Source organism: Pecten maximus, chromosome 9, assembly GCF_902652985.1.
Source record: "Pecten maximus chromosome 9, xPecMax1.1, whole genome shotgun sequence".
Taxonomy (NCBI): domain Eukaryota; kingdom Metazoa; phylum Mollusca; class Bivalvia; order Pectinida; family Pectinidae; genus Pecten; species Pecten maximus.
Window position 1 is genome coordinate 19,008,869 of NC_047023.1, and position 27,810 is coordinate 19,036,678.

General features: G+C 36.8%; 1 protein-coding gene across 1 annotated transcript in view; it reads left to right on the top strand.

The window, feature by feature from the left end:
• The first annotated feature begins 943 nt into the window (after positions 1-943).
• The window catches only part of LOC117334052 (solute carrier family 23 member 1-like), a 38,718-nt gene continuing 11,851 nt past the window's right edge, over positions 944-27,810 (top strand). Inside the window, exons 1-9 of the mRNA XM_033893482.1 lie at positions 944-1,150; positions 18,099-18,318; positions 19,157-19,314; positions 20,785-20,882; positions 21,033-21,130; positions 23,905-24,086; positions 24,409-24,529; positions 25,921-26,077; positions 27,066-27,319. Coding sequence (XP_033749373.1) covers positions 18,127-18,318; positions 19,157-19,314; positions 20,785-20,882; positions 21,033-21,130; positions 23,905-24,086; positions 24,409-24,529; positions 25,921-26,077; positions 27,066-27,319 — 1,260 coding nt within the window. The 5' untranslated portion in view covers positions 944-1,150; positions 18,099-18,126. The remainder of the gene's footprint in view (positions 1,151-18,098; positions 18,319-19,156; positions 19,315-20,784; positions 20,883-21,032; positions 21,131-23,904; positions 24,087-24,408; positions 24,530-25,920; positions 26,078-27,065; positions 27,320-27,810) is intronic.

A 27,810-nucleotide genomic window follows, 5' to 3' on the forward strand; every position in this document is an offset into this window, starting at 1 on the left:
TAATGTCATCCATGTAAATTTAGAGTGATCTCGTTAAACCCTCTTCAACTATAGTACCTAATACTACCGAGGTGAAAAGATTCCAAGACAGATGGATGGTGTATGTATACTTCACGACATATGAACGAAATCACATATAGATAAAGGTGATATCGCAGATTTAAAAAAAAACTATTTAAAGAAACCGTCCCGTTATCATGCAAGGGTTCACGTAAGGGGCAGTAGGTTATTCTTGGGACTTCTCCGGACGTTTTGTAGATCCATACAAACTTTCCGTCGCTCTTGTGGATAAGAACGTGTGTGCCCAGACATCTCCATCGGACTACTGAATTTTATGTAATTTTCTCGATTTTGTTTTCACTTAAATTTAGAATTTTTATTAATCATTTATACACCACACAAAAAGTTTCGTTTATTATACAAAAGATTTGTCTATGTGGTTAAGGTGGGAAATTACAAGAGATGACGTCTCATCCATCAAAATTTAAACTCGTCAACAATTCTTGTCAAACGTATTAACCAAACGAAAAAAAAAAGATGAATTGTTTACTGCATATCAACAAAAAGACATTTCTATTGTATACAATGATCCAAACACCGATAAATGTATGCATGTAGCGCATGTACAGGTAAGATCAAGGTAGGAGATTGTCTAAATTAAAGTTTTATAGATACACAACTATCGTTCGTATACGTGCCACAACAGTTTAATCTTTCGTTGATCTGAAAGACTTAAAACAAGACATAAAATCAGTACATGTAAACTAGCCCGAGTTTCCTCTGGCCCTGACACCATGTCTGCCTACACCAGACATGGTGTCAGGACCAGAGGAAACTCGGGCTAATGTAGACAGGCAGTCATACATAATTACTGTACGAGTTATCTCCCCTACACCCCTTCACACATGTGAGCACACATATGAACCGGTGTCGAGGCAAAAGTTGTTCATACTACATCAATGTGTGTGTGTGTCATGCTAACACCGGCTGTGTACATGTGATATTGTAGAGTCAATAACAGTACCTTGTGTAAACACTTTCTTGTCGGAAATACTCGTGTTTTTTTTTATGTTCGCCTCAAAGAGGCAGATTACCGGGACATTTTAGGAACAGGACACGTGTTTACATCGCACCAGACACCGGTTAAAAGGTAAGCAGTTCACATTGCCGTTATGTAAAATAGAATTGGTTATACAACTACTCGCCTGGCCTTTTAATGCTTTAATACGCATTGGGTTTGGGCTCCATTCAGGAAAATAACACTGATGTCGAGAATTAGAACATCGTGTGAATGGCTCTATTGATTTGCCTGTTCACCTTACTTAACGTACCATATGTACAAAGACTGGTATTGTGGACTTCACAATGGAATATAATGATAACGTCCAAGATCATAGAGTCTCGGTAAATGAAATTACATAACTACAATTTACAAATTATACTGTTTGTATGTTCTGAAATTTAACACCGTCATATATACTTTTTCCTCTAAATAGGCCTATTGCGTTCAGTCAAAATGGCCACAGTCCGAACTAGTCTCTTGATTTCGCTGGTCTGCTCGCGCTGGTCTATTGACTGCAACGGGAAAGTTGATGGCATGAACTGGCGTAGAGACGCCGGTGACCGATTTTTGGCAAAATTAAAGCACGGATACATGCAAGTTTGGTGGATAGAATATCGATCAGGAATGACTTTAATCTGACAAATCATTGAGAGTAAAAACAAAACAGAGAAAGAAAGAGAGAAAACCAGTTAAAAAAGAAAAGGAATAAAAACCTTTGACCATTATCATTGTTGACGACTATGTAATTAAACAATCATGTTTAAGTTTTTTTCAAGATTGGTATTCCTGTAATGTCACTAACAATTTATGTATTTCACTGATGGAAGGCGTGATCCGCGGTGACCAGCCGACTTAATAAGACAATGAGGACTATGAGTGAAAATAATAATGAAAATAATAAAACAATTTCGATATAATACATATCTCTTTAAAATTGTGTATCTTTCGACAGTTTGAATCGTTGTTTTTATTGTGTTTTCTATTTTTTGGGACAGTTCCCGTTACACCTGTCTTTTCCGCCCTCCGCTGTCTACCGTGTTCATTATTATCGCGTGTCCTCCCATGACTTGCACTACGTTTTTGCCCATTTGAGTACATCCGGGTTCTCGACATAGTGTTTTCACATATCACGAACGCTGGTAAAGTTAGCTTTAAAGTATGTCATAGACAAGAAATATGCATATTATTAATTATATTCACCGTGGAAAGTAACATCGAATTACATATATTTTACAATGATTGTTTAACAGGCTGCTATAAATCATCTCGACTCTTTAGAATATTCGGTATGAACGCCTCTTAAATAAAGTTCGATGATATGTTGTGGGTCAAGGTCCTCAATCATATATAAACACAAGACGTGGACACATGTGTTTTGTTTGTATGTTTCTAAAATTTATGCGTACTTTATAGAAAATATATCCAAATAACCATCTGGACGGAACGAAATTTGAGTGAATATTATATGTAATTGACATACGAGAAGCAAAAATATGGTAAAACCTAATACTTCAATAGCTTACCTTGACTGAAATATGTAGTACATACTTAGTGAACCATCACTGCGCTCTAACGGTACAGTCGTGTGCTCGGTACATATGTTCTCACACGTAGTATACATGGACAGTCGGATTGAAGCACAAAATTATTAGAAGCGTTCACATCTTACAGTTTACTAAATGTCTCATAGGAACAATTTATGATTTTAAGTAGGATTTTATAAAAGTTCTACACGTGAAGTTATTAGCTAGAGGTCATACCGAGGTGACCTCTACCTAATATACTGAGGTGAAGGTCATGTGAGCTCATTTACTGAGAGGTTGAGGCCATGTGAGATCGTCTTCTGAGAGTAGAGGTCATACTGAATGGTAGAAGAAGCTATATCAGGTCATGTACTGAGGAGTAGAGGTCATGTACTGAGTGGTAGAGGTCATGTGGCTTTATGATGTGAAGGGGAGGTTATGTGAGGTGTATACTGAGAGATAGAGGTCGTTTATTGAGGAGTTGAGGTAATGTACTGATATATGGGAGTGACGAAGGTTCTTGAGGAAGTTATTTAAAGGTCATGTTCTGAAGGATAGAGGTTATGAGGTCACGTACTGAAGGGTAAAGGTCATGGGAGGTCACGTACTAAGGAGTGATCATGAGGTAAGGTACTGAGGGGTCGAGGTTATGAGGTCACGTACTGAGGGGTAAAGGTCATTAGAGGTCACGTACTGAGGGGGAAAGGTTATGAGAGGTCACGTACTGAGGGGTAAAGGTCATGAGAGGTCACGTACTGAGGTGTAAAGGTTATGAGAGGTCACGTACTGAGAAGTAAAGGTTATGAGAGGTCACGTACTGAGGGGTAAAGGTCATGAGAGGTCACGTACTGAGGTGTAAAGGTTACGAGAGGTCACGTACTGAGAAGTAAAGGTTATGAGAGGTCACGTACTGAGAAGTAAAGGTCATGAGAGGTCACGTACTGACGAAGCGTGTTAGAGGTCAGGTAAGGTCATGTACAATTATTGTACTGAAAGGAATAGGTCGTGTGACTTCAGAGTATACCGACATGCATACTAAACCATGTTATGACTCCAAATAGATATGACGAGGGCCAAATATGAATACGAACGAGACATAGATTTACATTCAGACTTATGAAAAAGTACAAAGAGGGTAGATGTTGAGTGAATGTACTGAGGGGTAGAGGTCATTTGAGGAAATGTACCGAAGGGTAGAGGTCATTTGAGGAAATGTACCGAGGGGTAGAGGTCATTTGAGGAAATGTACTGAGTGCTAGAGGTCATATGAAGTCACGTTCTGAGGGGTAGAGGTTATTTGAGGAAATGTACAGAGGGGAAGAGGTCATATAAAGTCACGTACTGATTGATAGAATAAATGAATTGATGGAATATAGAGGGGTAGAAGTGTAGAAGTCATTTTGGGGAACGTAGTGGGGGGGGGGGGGGAGAGAATTTTATGGAAGGTAGTGGGGGTTAGAGGTGTAGAGGCCATTTGGGGAATATACTGATTGGTAGCGATGTAAAGGTCATTTGTGGGAACGTAGTGAGAGGTAGAGGTGAAGAAGCTATTTGAGGGAAGGTAGTGAGGGGTAGAGGGGTACAGATATAGAGGCCATTTGGGGAATATACTGAGAGGTAGAGGTGTAGAGGTCGTTTGAGGGAATGTAGTGAGGATAGAGGTGTAGAGGTCGTTTGAGGGAATGTAGTGAGGATAGAGGTGTAGAGGTCGTTTGAGGGAATGTAGTGAGGATAGAGGTGTAGAGGTCGTTTGAGGGAATGTAGTGAGGGTAGAGGTGTAGAGGCCATTTGTGGAAACGTAGTAAGGGGTAGAGGTCATTTGAGGAAACATAGTGAGAGGTAGATGTCATATGAGGGAACGTAGTGAGGGGTATAGAGGTGTAGAGGCCATTTGATCGAACGCAGTGAGGGTTAGAGGTGAAGAGGCCATTTGGGGAATATACTGAGGTGAAGAGGCCATTTGGGGAATATACTGAGGTGTAGAGGCCATTTGATCGAACGCAGTGAGTGTTAGAGGTGAAGAGGCCATTTGGGGAATATACTGAGGTGAAGAGGCCATTTGATCGAACGTAGTGAGAGATAGAGGTCATTTGATGGAACGTAGTGAGGGGTAGAGGTGTAGAGGTCATTTGATGGAACGTAGTGAGGGGTAGAGGTGTAGAGGTCATTTGATGGAACGTAGTGAGGGTAGAGGTCATTTGATGGAACGTAGTGAGGGGTAGAGGTGTAGAGGTCATTTGATGGAACGTAATGAGGGGTAGAGGCAATTTAAGGGAATATACTGAGGGGTAGAGGTGTAGAGGCCATTTGATGGAACGTAGTGAGATGTAGAGGCCATTTAAGGGAATATACTGAGGGGTAGAGATGGTGGATAATGTACTGAGAGACATGTCTTGTGAGGTCATATACCGAGGGGGAAAATGTCATGTGGTATTAACAGAAGGTACACCAACTCAAGTTCGACAATCTATATATAGATAGAGGTCATGTTAGGTTATTTAATGAGTTGTCAGACTTAGTTGAGCTTCTGAATTCAAACCTGTTTAAAATTCAAAAATGCTTGACTTTTTTAGCCATCTCAAAAAAAGACGAAAGAAACAAAAACAGTCATTTACAGTCATAAATGTATTACCTACGTTATATGTTATATCCATGATTGAAGATTTAAACCTGTTTACCAGACTGGAGCTGCCCTTATACATGTATATCACATCCGTGTGAGGACCTGACAGGTCCACCTATACACCTGTCGATTTGACATCCAGTCCCATATGTTTTGTGTGACATAACAGATTGGATTTGTAAACTGATAAATTAAATTAGTGCATCGTGTCTATATAAATATTCAGTCGACCTTTTGATGTAAACTTTATTTATTATACAACCAATTGCGAAATAACTTATATTAAGCACTCATGTTGGCCCGGATGGAAGCGTGCGAGGGGTCTTACTGTGGTAGGGATCCGGTGAACCTGGGGAAAACCCATGTGGTCTGGCCACAGGCGCTTGCATAGAAAATATGACTTTCAATTTTTTTTTGATATGACAGTGGTATGTGTAATCTGCTAAGTACAGTTCAGCTTAACAGATTACACATACCACTGTAAAAAAAAAAATGAAAATAACATTTTCTATGCAAGCGCCTGTGGGTCTGGCAGGTGTCCCCATACCTTTTCATGTCCAATAGGGGAATCGAACCCTGGCCGCCTAAGTTAAAGGCAAATGTGTTACCGCTGTGCCACCCGACCACTCATAACTGACCTTCAGATAATCTAACAATCGTTACTCCTCATAAAGTACTGATCATATTAATCGTTTTTGTAGGCTCTCGACGGGCCCTTGTTGAACACAGTTGCACAACACGGAAAGCTAGTCAGTAGATGGGGTTATATTTCCTTCTTTTCTTTTCTTTATTAGCCTAGGCCTATAATCAACAGATGGCGGGTTATTCAAATCGCCCTGCTTCCTGGTCCGTCGTCCGTCACTTAACAATGCTTGTTATCGCTATTTCTTTGGGAGTAATTGAGAGATATTTCTCAAACTTTACGTGTTGGTTCCCCTCGGTCCCTAGTTTTGCCCATTCAGTATGGTGTCTGATCTGGAAATCAAATGGCCGATAAGTGGCCATGTTGGATTTTGACAGCTGAAAATTATTATTGATATATGTCAGAAAATTCTTCTGAGATCTCTCTCACATTTCACACGAGGTTCTGCTTGTTGAATACCGCTGCGCCACATCGGCGTTCTTAAAATATATATATAGGACCGATAAAGATCTTATGGTATTCACTTCCGTTTCACTATATGTATGTACACTTTGTACATGTAGAATGTTTGTTTTGGCTGGTTTGGGGTCCCGCTCGTCTCGATTTACAAATCTACAGAGACTATGTTAAGATTAGAACCCTCGGATTTCGGAGATGGATTGCGGTTTGACGTTCTCTCAAAACTCTAACGAAGCTTGTGTACAGTAAAAGAGGGCCGTCCATTTGTCATCTTTCTGAAATATCCCGGATACGATTAATGTAGCATGGCAATCCAAAGTTAATTTGATATCACGATAACAAATTGTACTATAAGCATACATTAGTAGACGTGTACCTTTTTAAGACCTTTTCAAGCCACAGACGTCTGTATCTGGTCAGTATATATATAAGTATATAAAACTATTAGCCCCTCTTCTACTATATAGTAGGATTAGGGGCATATATATAGATACATTTGTTATCATTAGTAGCCAAAAGCAGACGGCTGTGGTCACGAGCCGAGGGAACAGAGCGTGTTCCTACTCGGGCGGAAACGTGTAACACCAAATGGCACAAGAAGTGAGCATTATACATATCACAAACAAATGCAATCAAATATAATCGGCAGAGTATAGCAAATTGTTTACTGCAACAAGTGCTTATATCTTAAATAAAATTCTATTCAATTATAAAGACAATTAACGATAACTTGATGAGACCAGAGACCTATATACTAGGGATTCGCAACAAGCTCATTGGCTTACCAAACGTCACCGCCGAGCGGAAGTTCGGGTGATTTATCCCAGAGTGCATTGCTGCTCCTACTGTTTAGACGCCATATTAAAAGTACGCCTGAAACACGGTCAGCTTTATCACAGCTCATAGAAGACTATTGTCCGATAACCAATCACGGGAATCAAACGTAAGTGTAATTTGTTTTATGTAAACTGGTGTTTCAAACGTATTCCGTCGTACTTTATGTTCGGAAGACTGCACATGTGACCGTTCAACTTCTTTTCACGGCGATTACCGTGCTGGTTAGCTTATGTCTGGCCGCTTATGTCTGGTGTTAAGGACAGTGCTACATGGTTTCAGTTTAACTCCTTTTTTATTTATTGACCAATTTCAAAATGGTTTTCAAATAAGTGTTGCTCGATAGTTACTGTATCGCGTTTAGTCAAATTTGTTGTGTAATTCATTGTGAACATTTAGTTATTGCCCAGTGAAAATAAGTAAACAAAACAAATGATGGTTATACTGTGAATGTCTGGTGTTAAGGACATGTACAGTGCTACATGGTTTCAGTTAAACTCCTTTTTTATTTATTGACCAATTTCAAAATGGTTTTCAAATAAGTGTTGCTCGATAGTTACTGTATCGCGTTTAGTCAAATTTGTTGTGTAATTCATTGTGAATATTTAGTTATTGCCCGGTGAATATTAGTAAACAAAACAAGAGAAAAAGATGGCTGGTATATATATATATATATACTATCGTCTATTTTGTTTTTAACTGGAAGGTGTATATAATTCAAACTATCCATTAATTATATTCAATTCAACTTTAATATCATATTTATGATTAGATTAGTGATTTTATAGCTATAATCTGTAGAATTTTATATAGTATAATCATGACTTCTGTTAACATTGATCTCATGAATAATAAAGCCATTTTTGAAAGAAATGCATTAATTGAAACTAATTGATAAATCAGTCTAATGTAAATTAAATTAAATATTATACTTTTTGTAAATTATTTAGTGTTTCAACACAGATATTTGATACAGAATTGCAGGGATTGATCGAGGAATGAGTGTGTTGGGATATAATAGCTATATCTTTTGCACATAGCAAAACATTAAATATTAATAAAATCAAAATGTTATATATTTTTTTCCCCATTATGACCGATATATATATAACCCCCCCCCAAACCTTTGGGGCATTGATCACACCTCACCTTTGATAAAGACATTAACACCTAGTCATGGGGCATCTCCTAATAAACTCAAAGGGGGTCCATTCAGACTGTAGAGTATATACCTGTATGTACCTGTACTTCTGGGTCTACAGGAAAAAATATTGTCATGGTGATCACCTGGGCTGCCCCACTCCATCCAAACCATAAGGACATTGGCCACACCTTTATTACCTTTGATATATACATGAATCAACAGGTGTGTCTCATTGTCAACACCTGTCCTGAGGCTAGCCATGTCCATCTCCCCAAAATACCAGAGTTCACTAAAGGCATGCTGTGCAGTATACAATCTAAATATTTACCTGTACTCTGGAAGACAAAAATCCCTCAGGTGTGTCCTCATTCCCTAATTAAACTTAAATGTGTCCATTCATATTTAGATATATATGTTTTAGGTTAATTTTGAATTTACGAATCTGTTTAATCAACATTTGGGGTATATGAATTATCTGCAGGGTATTTGAAATTTGAATGTTTCAAATTTAAATCTTATAGAAGCTTCTCTGCCTATTCTATACCATAATGTATCAATACTTATTAAATTTGATTTTTTTTTCAGAAAGCCAAAGAAGAAAAGATCTACCATTGGCACATGACCTATCAAAGTTTTCAATACTAAATAATAAAATATTATCAATCATCAAACATGACGGTGGTTTTTTTTTTTTTTTTTTTTCATTTTACTTAAGACTTTTGCTATAGCATTTGTCTAATAAACAAGAAATATCTCTAAAAAAAAGATAAAAGGCATAGTTTTATTGCTGGTTTTTATACTGTAAAACTGCTGGTGAAATAAATCAACGAATCACTGGTCTAGTGGTGGGTGCAGATGAGCTCTAAGGCCTCAAGATATATAACATTAAACAACTACAGATGTGTACAGGAGAGTGTTACATACATGTACATGGAAACTGTTCAATATAAAATTATCTACACTAATAAATTTTGTCTTTTGCAAGCCAAGTATAGATATTAACCTAAATTTGACAACTCTCTAACATTATTAACAGATAATAGTTGGATTAATTTAAAAACAGAATGTCTTTTGTAGTAATATTGTTTTATACATTTTACCCTCAGACCTGTATATAATGGACACATCAAAATAAAATGAAACTCGCCCTCGATGTCACCCAAATCACAATTGTTACAGGTTCTATTTCTTTGGGTAATATTATTATGTCTACCTATTTCTATATTTAATTTGTGTGAGGATGCTCCACATACATTTATATTTAGTTTCTATAGGTTTAAAACTGTACACAGTGGCTATCTATCAGATATCGATATATAATCTACCTTTCGAAGAACTAGATGTCTGTTAACATGTTTTGTTTTGTAACATCGGTCAATCTCTGCTCAATGCTTTTAAAAGCATAGTCTACTGGTGATTTAGAATAAAACATGTACTCAATACCTAAAGCGGCTAATTCATTCTTAATGTCACATATCCACACGTCATTCTCATTTACCATTTCATCAAGACATGTTTTCAATACCAGATTACCCGACTGTTTCACCAATATTTGAACACTCTTAATTTTCTCATAATAGTTAATGGTAATCTACCCAATTCACAGTAAACAAAAGTCATTGCAAGTTGATTTAGGCACCTTATTAAGTTCAGTATTTTTTTTTACAGAATTTCTAATGTACGCTTTCGACATCTGGTGCTTTATGAAATCCCTATATTTCCGATGCATAACGTAAAATACTGTTTACATACGAATCAAATATAGAACAATGAGTTTCTACATTCAAGCAATGATTTCTAAGAGAAGTTGTCGGAGAAAATAAAGCTTTTCTGCCTTGTTCTGCAAAATGTTTTTGTGTTTTGTAAAACTTCCCATTGTAGTTGAACAGCATACCCAATAATTTAAAACTGTCAACAATTTCTATATTGTCATTATTATTCATTATTATATTTCCATGGCTCATTATTTCTTATTTGTCCACAATTTCTAAACACCATGATTTTAGTTATATCAACATTGACCACCAGATTCCATTTTATGATATATGCATATAAAGAATCCAACATAATTTGTAAATCTTCTGGGCAGTTAACAAATAAAGCCATGTCGTCGGTATACATTAGCAAGAAAAGATCAAGCAGAAATAGTCATAAATACCTATATATATTGTCAATATATATAGGTATTTATGACTATTTCTGTAATATAAAACTAGACATGCCCCTGTGATTCAATACTTGGACAGTTGTCATTAATAAAGTGTATTTAGATACAAAGAAAATAACACAGGTGATTATATTTCCCCTTGTAAGAGTCCGGTATAATTAGAGAAGCACTGACTGAAGTCAGTATCACTATCGAAAATATAAAAATCGTCGTCAGTATATTTCTCTATACATCGAAATTTAGATCATCGTCTAATGGCAGAAAATCGGACGACATTTTCCATGTGTTTCTATATAAATCTTTAACGGAAAAATGGTGCTTTTTTCGGTAAGACACTACTTAAATATCGTTGTTCACATCTGCCGATATACATTACAGTGCAAAGGTATAACTATCGCCAGTGTGAAGTTATCTCGGCCAAACGCGGTGACACTCTTGGCACGGCACATATGTCACTAATATAAACAACTCTGATATCCACCTATTGCGCAGCCGCAGCGCTTGGTCTCGCTAGATCTCGTGCTAAATATACCTCCGGTTATGAGAACAATAGGTGAGGTCGTGACTCTGCGAGAAAAGCGGTTGTCGCGAATCCCTAGTATATAGGTCTCTGATGAGACACAATACACCGATATTCATTAAAGTGTATTATTGTTCTTTTGTGTCTAGACCTATCACACGGTGTCCCGTCTGGTATCTGTGACATTTCAACAAATGTCCCCCGGGCTGTCTGGAATCCTAGTCGAATGTCGTAAATAAAAACAATATATGTCCTGTTTAATATACTGTAGGTTACTTACAGTATATTATACAGGACACACCTGTATTTTATACTACTGTACAATAACTTACAGTATATTATACAGGACACACCTGTATTTTGTACTACTGTACAATAACTTACAGTATATTATACAGGACACACCTGTATTTTGTACTACTGTACAATAACTTACAGTAGTACAAAATACAGGTGTGTCCTGTATATATAATATACTGTAAGATATTGTACAGTAGTACAAAATACAGGTGTGTCCTGTATAATATACTGTAAGTTATTGTACAGTAGTACAAAATACAGGTGTGTCCTGTATAATATACTGTAAGTTATTGTACAGTAGTACAAAATATAGGTGTGTCCTGTATAATATACTGTAAGTTATTGTATAGTAATACAAAATACAGGTGTGTCCTGTATAATATACTGTAAGTTATTGTACAGTAGTACAAAATATAGGTGTGTCCTGTATAATATACTGTAAGTTATTGTATAGTAATACAAAATACAGGTGTGTCCTGTATAATATACTGTAAGTTACTGTACAGTAGTACAAAATACAGGTGTGTCCTGTATAATATACTGTAAGTTATTGTACAGTAGTACAAAATATAGGTGTGTCCTGTATAATATACTGTATGTTATTGTATAGTAATACAAAATACAGGTGTGTCCTGTATAATATACTGTAAGTTATTGTACAGTAGTACAAAATATAGGTGTGTCCTGTATAATATACTGTAAGTTATTGTACAGTACTACAAAATGCAGGTGTGTCCTGTATAATATACTGGAGGTTATTGTACAGTAGTACAAAATACAGGTGTGTCCTGTATAATATACTGTAAGTTACTGTACAGTAGTACAAAATACAGGTGTGTCCTGTATAATATACTGTAAGTATTGTACAGTAGTACAAAATACAGGTGTGTCCTGTATAATATACTGTAAGTTATTGTACAGTAGTACAAAATACAGGTGTGTCCTGTATAATATACTGTAAGTTATTGTACAGTAGTACAAAATACAGGTGTGTCCTGTATAATATACTGTAAGTTACTGTACAGTAGTACAAACTACAGGTGTGTCCTGTATAATATACTGTAAGTTATTGTATAGTAGTACAAAATACAGGTGTGTCCTGTATAATATACTGTAAGTTATTGTACAGTAGTACAAAATACAGGTGTGTCCTGTATAATATACTGTAAGTTATTGTACAGTAGTACAAAATATAGGTGTGTCCTGTATAATATACTGTAAGTTATTGTATAGTAATACAAAATACAGGTGTGTCCTGTATAATATACTGTAAGTTATTGTACAGTAGTACAAAATATAGGTGTGTCCTGTATAATATACTGTAAGTTATTGTATAGTAATACAAAATACAGGTGTGTCCTGTATAATATACTGTAAGTTACTGTACAGTAGTACAAAATACAGGTGTGTCCTGTATAATATACTGTAAGTTATTGTACAGTAGTACAAAATATAGGTGTGTCCTGTATAATATACTGTATGTTATTGTATAGTAATACAAAATACAGGTGTGTCCTGTATAATATACTGTAAGTTATTGTACAGTAGTACAAAATATAGGTGTGTCCTGTATAATATACTGTAAGTTATTGTACAGTACTACAAAATGCAGGTGTGTCCTGTATAATATACTGGAGGTTATTGTACAGTAGTACAAAATACAGGTGTGTCCTGTATAATATACTGTAAGTTACTGTACAGTAGTACAAAATACAGGTGTGTCCTGTATAATATACTGTAAGTATTGTACAGTAGTACAAAATACAGGTGTGTCCTGTATAATATACTGTAAGTTATTGTACAGTAGTACAAAATACAGGTGTGTCCTGTATAATATACTGTAAGTTATTGTACAGTAGTACAAAATACAGGTGTGTCCTGTATAATATACTGTAAGTTACTGTACAGTAGTACAAACTACAGGTGTGTCCTGTATAATATACTGTAAGTTATTGTATAGTAATACAAAATACAGGTGTGACCTGTATAATATACTGTAAGTTATTGTACAATAGTACAAAATACAGGTGTGTCCTGTATAATATACTGTAAGTTATTGTACAATACTACAAAATACAGGTGTGTCCTGTGTAATATACTGTAAGTTATTGTACAGTAGTACAAAATACAGGTGTGTCCTGTATAATATACTGTAAGTTACTGTACAGTAGTACAAAATACAGGTGTGTTCTGTATAATATATGTAAGTTATTGTACAGTAGTACAAAATACAGGTGTGTCCTGTAAAATATACTGTAAGTTATTGTACAGTAGTACAAAATACAGGTGTGTCCTGTATAATATACTGTAAGTTATTGTACAGTAGTACAAAATGCAATGTCTTATTTTTACAGAACACATTCCAGATACGATATAAAGTTGTGATATGTACCGTTTTTTTCACTCTTTCTTTGCTGATTCAATTTACCCCTTTTACTTCTATCTCATTTATGTATTGCTATACAGAAGTTTATCATTTTTCAGTGTACAGTCATTCAAATGCAAAGAAAGCACGGTTCGAAATGTTTTGCATGTGTGTCATGAAAATTGCATAAATAAAATCCGTTTTAAAAGCATGGCAATGGCTTCAAACAGCGTGTCCTGTATACAAACAAGTTAGAAGTTCCTGAAATACCTAATACATGTATAGCCCGTACATATACATGTACGTATCACAAGGTACACCACTTATTTGATTAATTGGACAAAAACAAATCTTGAACTATTTTTGGAGTCGAGCTTTCTGTAAGGTATATGCATACTCAGCATCGATAATGTGACGTTTTGCAAAGAAAATGTATTGTCTCGCCTGAGACGAAGCGGGGAGAGACAAGACATATAATTAACTATGATTCTTGTTAGATATCTAAATCGAATTAGAAATTAGTAATCTTTATTCTCTGTTTCATTTCTAATATGTGTGACGATATCGAGCACGAAGTTTTCTACTCGTCACGTCCGTTCTTAAAGAGGTATGGCGCATATTGGCCTGTTTCGACCTAACGGTGACCGTTTTCCAAATCAATAAAATAAATGTTTAAAACTCAGTTTTTGAATACAAACCTAAAGCTATAACATACATGTATACAAATTATTGTTTGCGAAAAAATTGTTTGTTCATTGCAATTAAACCGCATTCTGTTCCGTGTTATGGTCCTATAACACGGAACAGGATTGCAGACAAATAGTCATAACGCGCTAACCACGTTATTCATTTTGTCTGCTGTTCCTTGTTATAGGACCATAACACGGAACCGAATGCGGTTTAATGCTTAATTAGCAACCTGAAGGTTCGGAGTTCGAATCACCAAATTGTATCATATTCATATTTTGTTGTTTCTAAAAATTAAATACCATTTTTTATCGCATTTGAAAGATATTTTCAACAATAAATCCATATTTGATATAAAGTATTTAGCATAAAGATGATAGAAATGTTGAGATAAAAAAATTAACTTGGATAAAAAAGCCTGAGTGAAATCATAGCTGATTTACTCGGTATCATTCAAATTAAAGTGTAAATGAACCTCCAGCTTCGACAACAGGCATGATGACACTGATGAGTAGTATAAAATTCATATTTAACATGTCAATTTAACTTTATTTCATATGGTAATATTTACATTTTCACTTCGCTCCGCCTCAATGAACATAGTAAACTCAGATCATTTCATTTAAGGATTGATTGTCAATTTTGTTGCTTGCATGGACTGATGAAGGGAAGTGAACCTCGTGCAAATGAAGTGAACTGCGAAGCAGTTCATGTACCATTTGCACGAGGTTCACTTCCCTTCATCAATCTATGCAAGCAACAAAATTGACAATCAATACTTATATTTACGTTAAGGGGCATCTAAACAGCAAATCCAGTCAAAACATTGATAGTTTACAGGCCTATAAATCCCTATTATGGTGCAATGTCACAGAAAGTAACATGATGAACTTTTAGTATGCATGTAATTTGTTAATCTGTTTGTAAATTTCAACAAAACGTAAGAAAAATGCATGTTTCAGGGGGACATAATTAACTCATTTGTATCCCATATATTACACAAACTTGCCATGTCGTTTTGCTCGCAAGTGTCTAAAGCACAAAATAGGAGCATTGGTTTGACCAGCTTTGACGTTATTATATGTATAAACGCTGTTTTTATTTTGACCTTGAATTGCAAATGGCGGTCGTGAATGATATCACACAAATACGGCATATAAGGAGGTATTTAAAACATCAAAAATGCTCTTATTAGACAATATAAAGTATTCTTAAAGTGGCAAAAAGACTACTTTTATGAAAAAATGTTCAACCGTTGAGTTTGGGGTAAAATATGCCTATTTCTGAAAAAGGCTGCAAACTCACCAGTTTAACAAATTGACTTTAAAATGTTCTTCTTACTATGATGAGATGTCTTAAATGTATGATATAGGAGTATTGTTATTAACTGAAATGCCCCCCTTTAAGCCATATTTGTGTAAACTTATTCACAGCCGCCATTTGCATTCCAAGGTCAAAACAAAATAAGCGTTTATACGTACATACAGTAAAATCCGGTCAAACAAAAGCTCCTACCCTGTGCTATAGACACTTTTGAACATAACAGCTTGGCTATTTTTCAGGTTTGGTCATTTGCGTGACTTAGAATTATTCCATGCTACATCTTACCACAAAGTTACTCTATAGAAGAAACTGGTAGCATCTATAGCAATTTATTGGTGATTGTAAGAAGCTACATGTCCAAACAAACATTTTGGTATATTACATGACATTTTTTGTGCAGATCTTTAAGGTATTTATTCGTGTTTGAAATTCAACATTATTCTGCTATATAGATGACCCTTAACCAAATTTTAAAACTCCGCCACCAGATTGCAAAATTCGGTCGCAACAGCACTAGTGTGACGTAAGTGCGTTACTTTGTAACATTGTTATACTCATCGTACATGTGTGCACAGTAGTGGAACAGCAGACAGTCAACTATTCTCGTCGCCAAGGCAACACAAAATATAGTCCCATACACGTTTTGATTATTACGATGTTGATACACATAGATACGATATTTTCGAAGTAAAATATTCATTTATAATAAATATTTATGATATTGTATAATAAAAACTTAGCAATACCCATATAAATACGAATTTAATGTGCAGTGTTGGCAGTATAGTATGTGTGTGATTTGGTCACTCGAGACACAGGGACTCGGTTAAAAAAATGAGCACAAGGTTAACGTGACGACAGTTCAGTGAAATATCAAAACATTATATACACTCTAAAGCCTTGAAAAAAATCGATTATGTAAGGTTTTATATTTTGAATGAATGTTGGATTTTTAGTTTTTCGATTATTTGTAGATGTCATATGTTTCTAAAAATTTAACGCCGAACCCCTGTGACCGTATGTGATGCAGTCTAATAGCCAGGATATTCAGAGTTCGAGAAAAAGTGTAACAATGTGGATTTTAGTCGCAGGTTAGCTGTGATGTACATGGTGTTCTTGAAATATTGGGTTTCATTGTCGCACTGGCGTTTTGGGATGTAAATTCTGATAATAGTAAGTAAAGAAACATTGATTTGAAAATTGGCGGTATTCGACGGCCGGAAACTTGTGTCCTCCATATGTTTAGATTGAGTCAATTTACGACAATAATGTGTCCCTGTGCTCGATATAGCATACTGCTACAGCCTGTTTTGTGTTTAAATTTATGTTTATTTTTGTGACCACTGAAACAACTAACGTTAGACCTACTGCGTTATGTAGGTCATGAGCTCGGTGCTATCGAGAGTGTCAGTGTTCTGTCAGATCCTGTTTTCTAAACTCTCTGCATTATACTGGCATTATTAATAGCACATAAAGCGGCTATTCCACTTGTGTTCATATACGTTTATAACAATGTTACACAATTCACAAAGTGAAAGTGCATTCAAGTCTGAGGCGGTACAGAACTCGATCGCCAATGTAAACTCAGTGAATGTATTCACACGCCGGCAAGACAGTGATTCGTCTCTCAGAACAGAAGCACGCGACCCAAAATCTTCAACGGGAAATGAAGTGATCTGAGTTTACTATGTTCATTGAGGCGGAGCGAAGTGAAAATGTAAATATTTTCCGTCGAAGATATAGGATCGCGTGCTTCTGTTCAGAGAAACGCATCACTGTCATTTTTTAACCGAGTCCCTGTGTCTCGAGTGACCAAACCACACACATAATATACTGTCAACACTGCACTTTAAATTCGTATTTATATGGGTATTGCTAAGTTTTTATTATACAATATTGTACCTTGAAAATATCGTTTTTATGTGTATCAACATCGTAATAATCAAAACGTGTATGGAACTATATTTTGTGTTGCATTGGCGACGAGAATATCTGACTGTCTGCTGTTCCACTACTGTGCACACATGTACGATAAGTATAACAATGTTACAAAGTGACATACTTAGTCACACCGTTGTGACCGAGTTTTGCAATCTGGTGGCGAAATTTTAAATTTGGTTAACGTAAATATAAGGATTGATTGTCAATTTTGTTGCTTGCATGGACTGATGAAGGGAAGTGAACCTCGTGCAAATGGTACATGAACTGCTTCGAAGTTCACTTCATTTGCACGAGGTTCACTTCCCTTCATCAGTCCATGCAAGCAACAAGTTCATGTACCATTTGCACGAGGTTCACTTCCCTTCATCAGTCCATGCAAGCAACAAAATTGACAATCAATCCTTAATTACATTTTTTTGTTGGTGATCATTATTGCAATGGTATTCAGTTATACAAATGAGCGAGCTCTTTATATGAAACATAATATATGACTGTTAATTTCCCAGTGACAAGGTTCCTGGTGACCCGGTTTGGATGGACCACAGAGGTGATGCGGACGGAGGGAAGGAGAACGGAGCAGCTCCTAACCACGTGTCGATTACACCGGAAGGCGAAAACATGGACACGGGAGAACATGCTCAGGAACACCATCAAATGAAGGAGACGTTAATCTACAAAATTCGGGACAACCCTCCCATGCACCTTACTATCCTATTCGCTTTTCAGGTAAGTGTTACTTCCGTTTCCGGTTACAATACTACACCCTCTCAATACCGGACGAATGTATGCTGTGCACAAATACTTGATAAATGTTATATACAAATGTATGGAGGTGGAGTAGTCCCATCCTTATTCTAACTTTCAACACTCTTTTGTAATTCTATCATGCATCCCTAATGACTGTGCACGCCAATTATGAACGATATGAAACTAGAGTCATCATTTAAGAAGTCAGATTTGATGTAAAAACAGAGTTATGAAACTTACAAATGATATCAATATTAGATTCATCTTCGGAACTAACCATAACAATTTTGTCAAAACTGCTACAGAGTTTTTAAAAGAAGATTTCATTAAAGATCCCCTGATAAACTGAGATAAACATATCACTTATTCAATATGGGCGAATCGCGCCTCGATGCCGAGTCAACAGTTTGCTCAACAGTCTGCTCAACTTTGTGAATCATTCGTAATTGTTTATGAACTAAACAGCAGCAGATAAACGCTGTAATGTAATTTTCGAGTATTCCTAAGTGAAATATCGACTTAGTTCTTGTCTCGGCCAGAGTGTGCACATAAATGAGCGATTTTTGAATCTTAAAGTGTTGCCTACCTTCATTGATACTGATGACTCGCCATCTTAGAAAGGCCATTCCCTAACGGGTACATGAAGGTGTAAATGTATATAGTATATAGCTCTCTATTAAATAGGGATATTGGAAAGGGAGGTAATTATGTGTTGGAATAATCCTGTAAACTGAGATACAAACTGTACGTTTTAATATAATTTTGTGGACAAAAAGAGCGATGTTCAGGGGAGATAACTGTGTTGTTGACTTTCCAGCAAGCCCTGCTGTCCCTGGCAAACCAGTTAGCGTTATCCCTCATGGTGGCACAGGCTGTATGCGGTGACAATAGTGCGTGGTTCAAAACCCAGCTACTAAGTTCCACCCTGTTCATGGACGGCATTACTACAATAGCCATGGTTTTGTTTGGTGCCAGGTAGGTCATTAACAGGTTGTCCTAGCTACACATACTCATTAAAAGTAGTTGTCCAAAATTAAAAAAGATTAAAAAAAAACATGTGAAATTTAATCCGATATTCGTCGCACATACACCGACATTGGATACTGTACACCTGTCGTGTACCTGAATTGGATACACTATGTTGTGTACAGCGTTAGTTACACCTGCCATTTACCGACATATGGTTCACGTTTTAAGTGTCGGGCTAGACACAGGTGCCTGACTCGTTTTATATATAATAATAACATATAAGAGTACATGTAAATGAGAAATTCTCATTTATATGTACTCTTATATATTATTTTATATAAAACGAGCCAGGCACCTGTGGCCTAATGTATACCTGTTAGATACCAGTCGGAGTTTAACTGGGATCCATTACCGGACCATACGAGTCCGATGTCGAGGTAATCTAAGATGGCTCGTTCCGGTGCTACTGTACCTAGCTGTGTACTTGATCACTGAAGCTGGCTTTGATTTTATTGGCATCTAAAATGTTCGATTTTCCCTCTCGCTGGTTACAAATCCATGGTCAATTCAACCAGGATCATAAATTATTCTATAGCCGGAAACAGTCGTAAATCCCCATCGTTTTGCCACGTTACTGGCGGAACTAATTACATAATGAAATCAGTTTACATGACTGCTTTCGTACACTGGCGTGAATCGAAGACAGCAAAATCGGTAGAATAAAGCTGTACCATGGTGCTAATGATAACATATTGTTGGTTCATTTTAACACGTTTATAACACCTCTTCAACTTTACACAAACACTGTACTTTCACAAAGATAATCTCATATAAATCCAGTTGTAGATATCTGGGTAGTGGGACTTGGTAGTGGGATGTCATAAGTCGGCATTGCTGTACAAATTGGGACTTTTGTTAAGGTACAGTTGCCATGAGAACAATTGTCATGGAGACTGTCGCCAAGGAAGTGTAAGCGTTCCCAAGGGACAGTTGTCGCCTTACACGTACCTGTCTTTTTGTCATTGATAATCTGTCTAGATAATTTGTCGAAAATCAACATACAGTTAACATAACTTAAGATAGTTATGGGTGTATGAAGATGACGCAATATTTTGTAAAACTATACAGATTTCTGGCAGTATGCTACCATAGATATTCTAATGTTGGAAACAGAAGCATTCCAGACCTTAACTTTAAAGAAATATGATTCTAGGTATGTGAAGAAATGTTCCTGTATGAAGAAGATTACGGATAAAGCCGCTCGCGCGTTTCGGATAGAGCTGGTTGAGTTTACTATATAGCTGATTTTTACGGATATCGATAGAGCTGGTTGAGCTTACTATATAGCTGATTTTTACGGATATCGATAGAGCTGTCCGCGTACTGAAGAAAGTTTTCACGCATTTCTCGCAATTTTACTGAGTACCTTCATTGGCCATATTTATGATAATCTATACAGATACATGCTTGTTCCAGGCTGCCGCTGTTCCAGGGTGCTGCCTTTGAATATGTGGTGCCATTGTTGGCACTCCAAACCCTAGACCCTGACAGGTGCAATGTCGTGGACACATCAGGTATGATGATATGGTTTATAGTGTAAATATGTTATGATTTTTGTAAACTGTATGAATACCCTTAATAAGTAATAGTTCTAGAAGAGCCTACCCATTTTTCTGTACAGTCAGTTATATTTCGAGTACTCTAATTTTTCATTCTCGTTTTAGAACAGTCCGTTATGAACGAGGTGACGGGGCAGAACTCCACCGTGTTGGTCAATATGACTATGGATCTTGACCAGGTCATCCTGAGAAACACCCAAAGTGTACGTTTGTTTTGTATTTGCCTAATGTCGTAACTCACTACTTTTTCCTACGGTGTATTTTAAACTACGCCTTTCTCCATATCCTTACCTAATCCCTTCCTAGGTACTAACCAAAATTGGTCTTTAAACTTATTTTTTTATTTATCTATTTATTGTTGCAAAGATGAAGGAGTAGAAGATTAATGTATTTCTTTCCTGTCTTTGAGGGCTTTATTGTCTGATAGTAGACTATAATACCCTCAAAGGAAGGAAATGATGTATGCATATGGCATCATAGGCTAACATCAACATAATAATAACATAGAAACAAAAAGCAAAAATGTTTCCTTATCTATCTGGTGATACCTTGTAGTTCACCCCCCTAGTTCTTATTTTGGGAATGTGAGTTACCCCTGATTGTAGGTAGATTTGTATGGTGGGTGTACCGTGACCTAGATTTGTATGGTGGGTGTACCGTGACCTAGATTTGTATGATGGGTGTACCGTGACCTAGATTTGTATGGTGGGTGTATCGTGACCTAGATTTGTGTGGTGGGTGTACCGTGACCTAGATTTGTATGATGGGTGTACCGTGACCTAGATTTGTATGATGGGTGTACCGTGACCTAGATTTGTATGATGGGTGTACCGTGACCTAGATTTGTATGGCGGGTGTACCGTGACCTAGATTTGTATGGTGGGTGTACCGTGACCTAGATTTGTATGGTGGGTGTACCGTGACCTAGATTTGTATGGCGGTTTTACCGTGACCTAGATTTGTATGGTGGGTATCTGTGCTTACTCTTACGAAACCCCTGGTCTTATTCTACCTGTACGTTTTGAAGGGGCGACATTCAAATCTATACTTTTGTTCATCGTTTTGTTGTCGTTATTTGGATTTTAGTAAGAATTATGGTTCCGTATTTTGTCAGTATTATGCATATTGCATTTTGAGACCAATCGGAAAACAACATGGCCGACAGGCAGCCATCTTGGATTTTGACAATTGAAGTTTGTTATCGCTATTTCTCAAAAAGTACTGAAGGGATCTTTCTGAAATTTCATATGTAGGTTCCCCTTGGTACCAAGTTATGCATGTTGCATTTTGAGACCAATCGGAAAACAACATGGCCGACAGGCAGCCATCTTGGATTTTGACAATTGAAGTTTGTTATCGCTATTTCTCAGAATGTACTGAAGAGATCTTTCTCAAATTTCATATGTATGTTTCCCTTGGTGCCTAGTTATGCATAAAGCATTTTGAGACCTATTGGAAAACAACATGGCCGACAGGCAGCCATCTTGGATTTTGACAATTGAAGTTTGTTATCGCTATTTCTCAGAATGTACTGAAGAGATCTTTCTCAAATTTCATATATAGGTTCCCCTTGGTGCCTAGTTATGCATATTGCATTTTGAGACCAAACAGAAAATAACATGGCCGACAGGCAGCCATCTTGTATTTTGACAATTGAAGTTTGTTATCGCTATTTTACAGAAGGTACTGAAGGGATCTTTCTCAAATTTCATATGTAGGTTCCCCTTGGTCCCTGGTGTTGCATTTTGGGACCAATCCGAAAACAACATGGCCGACAGACAGCCATTATCGCTAAATCTTAAATTTTATATATAGGTTTCCCTTGTTTGAAAAGTACTAGAGGGCTGTTTCTGAATTTACACAGATTAGTAAGACTTAGAGGAAGGGAAAAGTAGAGAAAAGATCAATCTGACATGGAACCTATAAAGATCATTCAATGGTGGGCGCCAAGATCCCTCTGGGATCTCTTGTTGTTGATTTGATAGTTAAAGCGAACACAACTTAGACGAATAGAAGTAGAGACTGAGAATGCTCTTTATCCGATTCGATGGAAAAGGTTGATGTTTGATGGATTTCGAGATCTGACAAAATTTAGGAAAAACTTTCTTGAACGATGTACATAATGTATTTTCACATTTAAACTAGCCTTTTGGTTCTTTTAATCATGTTACACGTGAGACAAACATATTCTTCACTTATTACACGTGAGTGGTATACTTAGACGTTATAATGTATTAACTACGCGACTGTATTTGAACATGTACTTTGTTACGTGTTTACTATTTTTCTTTAGACATCAGATCGTTTCTGACTGTACATATTTGTCTGCCAGAAGATGACTAGATACCAACATTAATGTTGTTATGGGTATATAACGTTTTATATTGACATTTGGTTAAAGAGATACTATTACAGTAACAGGCGTATTGAACACATGTTGCCTGTTATTGAACCCGATGTAATTACCGAGAAAATGTGTATTACTTTACTTCACAGCCTCCTGAGAATTACGTACCACATATTCAATACTTCCATATATCTTATATAGAGTTATTAAGGACAGTGTCGTCAAATTAAAGTAATTTGATGAATCCATTTTCATCAGCGTCATTTTGCTCTTGCATCCAATAACGAGTGACATCGTAAGACGTAAACATTTAGATGATGCTAAGCTCTGCCAGGAATGTCTTGTCATTGACAATGTAGAAACTAGATCCTGCATACGTGTTCATTACAGAAATTACATACTTGTATGTCTACGTCCAGTTACTGAAGTTCCCAATGGAGTTTATGACCGTTCGACATAATCGTAAATCTCTCCCCCATCGACTGGATATAACCTTGCTTGCTTACCAAAAAGGCTGTCAAAATATTTGTCCATTCCCTAAATAGTGGCGTTCATCATGTGTAATATCCATATATTTATCGATACATAATCCATTTGAAACATTATCAATGTTTACCAATTTTGTTGCAGCTGATGGGTAGCCTGATGGCCGCGGGATTTATTCACTTTTTAATAGGAGCCACCGGACTGGTGGGATTCCTACTGCGGTTTGTGGGTCCAGTGACTATCGTACCCACCATACTTCTTATTGGGCTGTACATGACCAGGACGGCCGTCAAGTTTATAGAGGTCCACTGGGGTATAGGGATCATGTAAGTACAATAGTAGGTACTTCAGGCCATTGTATAATATACATATTACCCAACTACCTATAAACCTACTGGATTTGGTATGATTTTTTTTAGACAATCACAAATCATTACATATTGTTACTATTTTAGACAATTACAAATCATTACATATTGTTACTATTTTAGACAATCACAAATCATTACATAATGTTATTATTTAAGACAATCACAAATCATAACATATTGTTACTATTTTAGACAATCACAAATCATTACATAATGTTATTATTTTAGACAATCACAAATCATTACATATTGTTGTTTTAATTACCTATAATTACAGGACTACTGCTATTTCCTTGCTACTGTCGCTGTATCTAGGACGGTTTAAACTTCCAATTCCGGTCTGGACGCGAAAAAGAAGCTGTCACGTGATACGATATCCTCTACATCAAGTGTTTGCTGTAAGTTGGAGTATGGTGTTTTTATTTGCATGCTTTAGTAGAAAAATGAAAAAGTAATTTAGAATAAATCATAAATCCTTACGTATTCGAAACACAAAGATGAAGACTTCATTCTAAAATACATGAAATACAAACGGAGCAACTGACAAATACATTTACGTCTCTCTCCTTACTATCATAAAGAAATATGGACGTCATTCATATCATGTATGAATGTCAGATATTGAAATGATAGAGATATGTGTGTGATATAGTTAACAAGATCAGTATGGTCGGATACCCATGATTGATTGAACTACGCTTTACATACACTTATCACCGGACAGTAAGTACCGTAGTGCAATCAACCGTGGGTACCGACCAAGCAAAATAGGTACTTTAGATCTAGTTAGTAGTGATGTTTTGCCACATAATGATTGTGATAGGATTTAGTCCTCTATTCACACTTGAATGGTGGCCAGTACAGACAAATTGTCCATATGCTTACTATTAATAGCGAAAAAAAATATCTGATAAAAAAAATCTCTGATGAATTTTGTAATCCACTACAGAAGTTACTGTCTATGATACAATAACCTTACAATAAAGTAACTATATAACGCGTAAGCGCCAACAAGGACAAATGTGTACCAATGTTTACACAACATCCAACGTTATTTACAAATGACAGAAAACGATTCATATCACGCCATCAACTAGACCCACAGACAGTGACAGCGTGACGCAGTACCCTGAGTGATTGTGTGTGTGAGGCTGCAGTGTGTTCATATTTGTCTTCATGTGATTACGCGAAACTGTTCCTACTTTAAAGTGCTACCTCACTGAAGCCTACCACAAAAGACACACAGCAGGGCACCACATCCAGTCAAATTGTACAGACAACAGGCGAATAAAGTAGTAGTAGAAACGTCTCGACCAGGGGAAATAACCCAAAGTCTTCATCACAAGGACGAAACGCTGAAGTCAGTAAGCCGTTTCAAGGGATACATTAGGAAGAAGAAAGAACAGGAAATATAACATCCCAAATTTGGTCGCCTCTCATGATCATGCAATTGGACCACATGTACAATTCTTACGCCCTACCTGCGGGGCAGCAGAAGGCGCCAACAAAATTACACAAATCCGCACCTACCAGATGTAGGACTGAATCTCACATTGTGAGCAAGCAAAACGCGAAGTTGTACAAGAGAGAAATAGTTAAACAAAGAAAAACAAAGACATATGCAAAGAACTAGAAGAGAGCATTAGCCTAATCCAACTACTCAGCCAAACCTGTGCTAGGTATAAACTACTCGAGGGTTGTGTATTGTTATACGGCCCATATTTAATTATTGTACAAAGGCACACACGTGATTAACACATTAAATATGTGTTTGGTAATGATGTTACAGCTGCTGATAGGTATGATGGTGGGCTGGGCGGTCAGTGGAGTTTTCACAGCATGCGGACTTTTCAGTGATGACCCCAATGACCTCCAGTATAAGGCCCGTACAGACATCAACCATGACATTGTGACGAACGCTAGCTGGTTCTACTTCCCACACCCAGGTAAGTGTCACGTCATCACCAGATGATTGTCTTCATTTCCTTTGATGTGTGTCACCTGTCCAGGTAAGTAAGCAGATCCGTTTCATCAACAAATGTAGTACAGCTTACCGCATCCGCCCATATTTGATTTGATTTGAACATATTTTATTTACACTACTATTTACAAAAAATATAAGACAAGATAAAGAGCCTGATAATTCGTGTACGTCTTCTCACGTATTGGGGGATCCAACAATTACTTCCTCGATCATAGACCATGTATAACTAACTTAAACAGATGCAGAAGGCGGTTTCCTTAATTCATGACAGTCTCGTACAAAGGCCCCTTTATACCTTTTCTTATGACAACGGTTTACATCAACCATTGTTAGACTTGCTACGATACATTTCTTAATTATTGGCCTTATCAATGATGGTTTCTGTGAATAATTAGTCTTGTGGTAAGGTTTTCTATGAATGATAAGCCCTGTGATAAGGTTTCTATGAATGATAAGCCTTGTGGCAAGGTTTCTATGAATGATAAGCCTTGTGGCAAGGTTTCTATGAATAATTAGTCTTGTGGTAAGGTTTTCTATGAATGATAATCCTTGTGACAACGTTTCTATGAATGATTAGCCTTGTGGCAAGGTTTCGGTGAATCATAAGTCTTGTGACAAGGTTTCTATGAATGATAAGCCTTGTGGTAAGGTTTTCTATGAATGATAAGCCTTGTGGTAAGGTGTCTATGAATGATTAGCCTTGTGGCAATGGTTTCTATCAGTAACGTGTTCTATCAATAATACCATTGTGAGAAGCATTTTTTTCGTTTAGAAAAAAAAATACACAAATATTTAAAGTATTGCCCTTAAATCGAATTCGTAAATGAAATTATCTGGGTTTCACTCTTAACCTGAAGTAATAGACGTCAAACGATATATCGGACCCATAACGTGATAGTTGTTCCGCATGTTTTGCCCGTTATTGTATGGCTGCTATCTATCTGTTACAGGACAGTTCGGTCTCCCCGGCTTTAACGTCAGCGTATTTGCGGGGTTCCTTCTTGCTACACTCATCTCCGTTCTGGATTCTATTGGGGACTATTACGCATGCGCGAAGACGTGCAACGCTCCACCTCCTCCTTCACATGCAATCAACAGGGGAATCGCAGTTGAGGGCTTATGTACGTTCATATCGGGGATAGTAGGGTGTGGTCACGCCACCTCAACGTATGGAGGCAACGTAGGCGCCATCGGCATCACAAAGGTAGGGTACTTCATGTCCAAACACTTCCTCGCTACTCCAGGGGTTACGCTCACTTTCGCTGTCTACACACCCGGAATATGCCGTAGCAAAATCGAAGACAAACATCTTACTATCTGGGCCCAGTTGTTCAAAAGGTGATTAGGCTAATCACATTTAAACAACATTTATCAAATTCTGATAAAATAATTTCTGGTCGAACTAGATTGACAAAACTTTATGAAATTCTGTAATTCTTAATTCTCTTCCAACTGGCATAGTTTAAAGATGATACACTCACGGGTTTTGCAACAAATGAGAAATGAAAGTTTCACTAATCAAGTGATTAAGCTAATCATCTTTTGAACAACTGGGCCCTGTTCGGGGTCAGGAAAAAACCTGGTCAATCGCGATAAGCTAATGCGTTTCTTCTGACGATCACAGAGGAACGGCAATCAACTTTAAAGTCAGTAATTCTAGCGTTTGACGACCTCGAGACACATTCCAGGGATGTA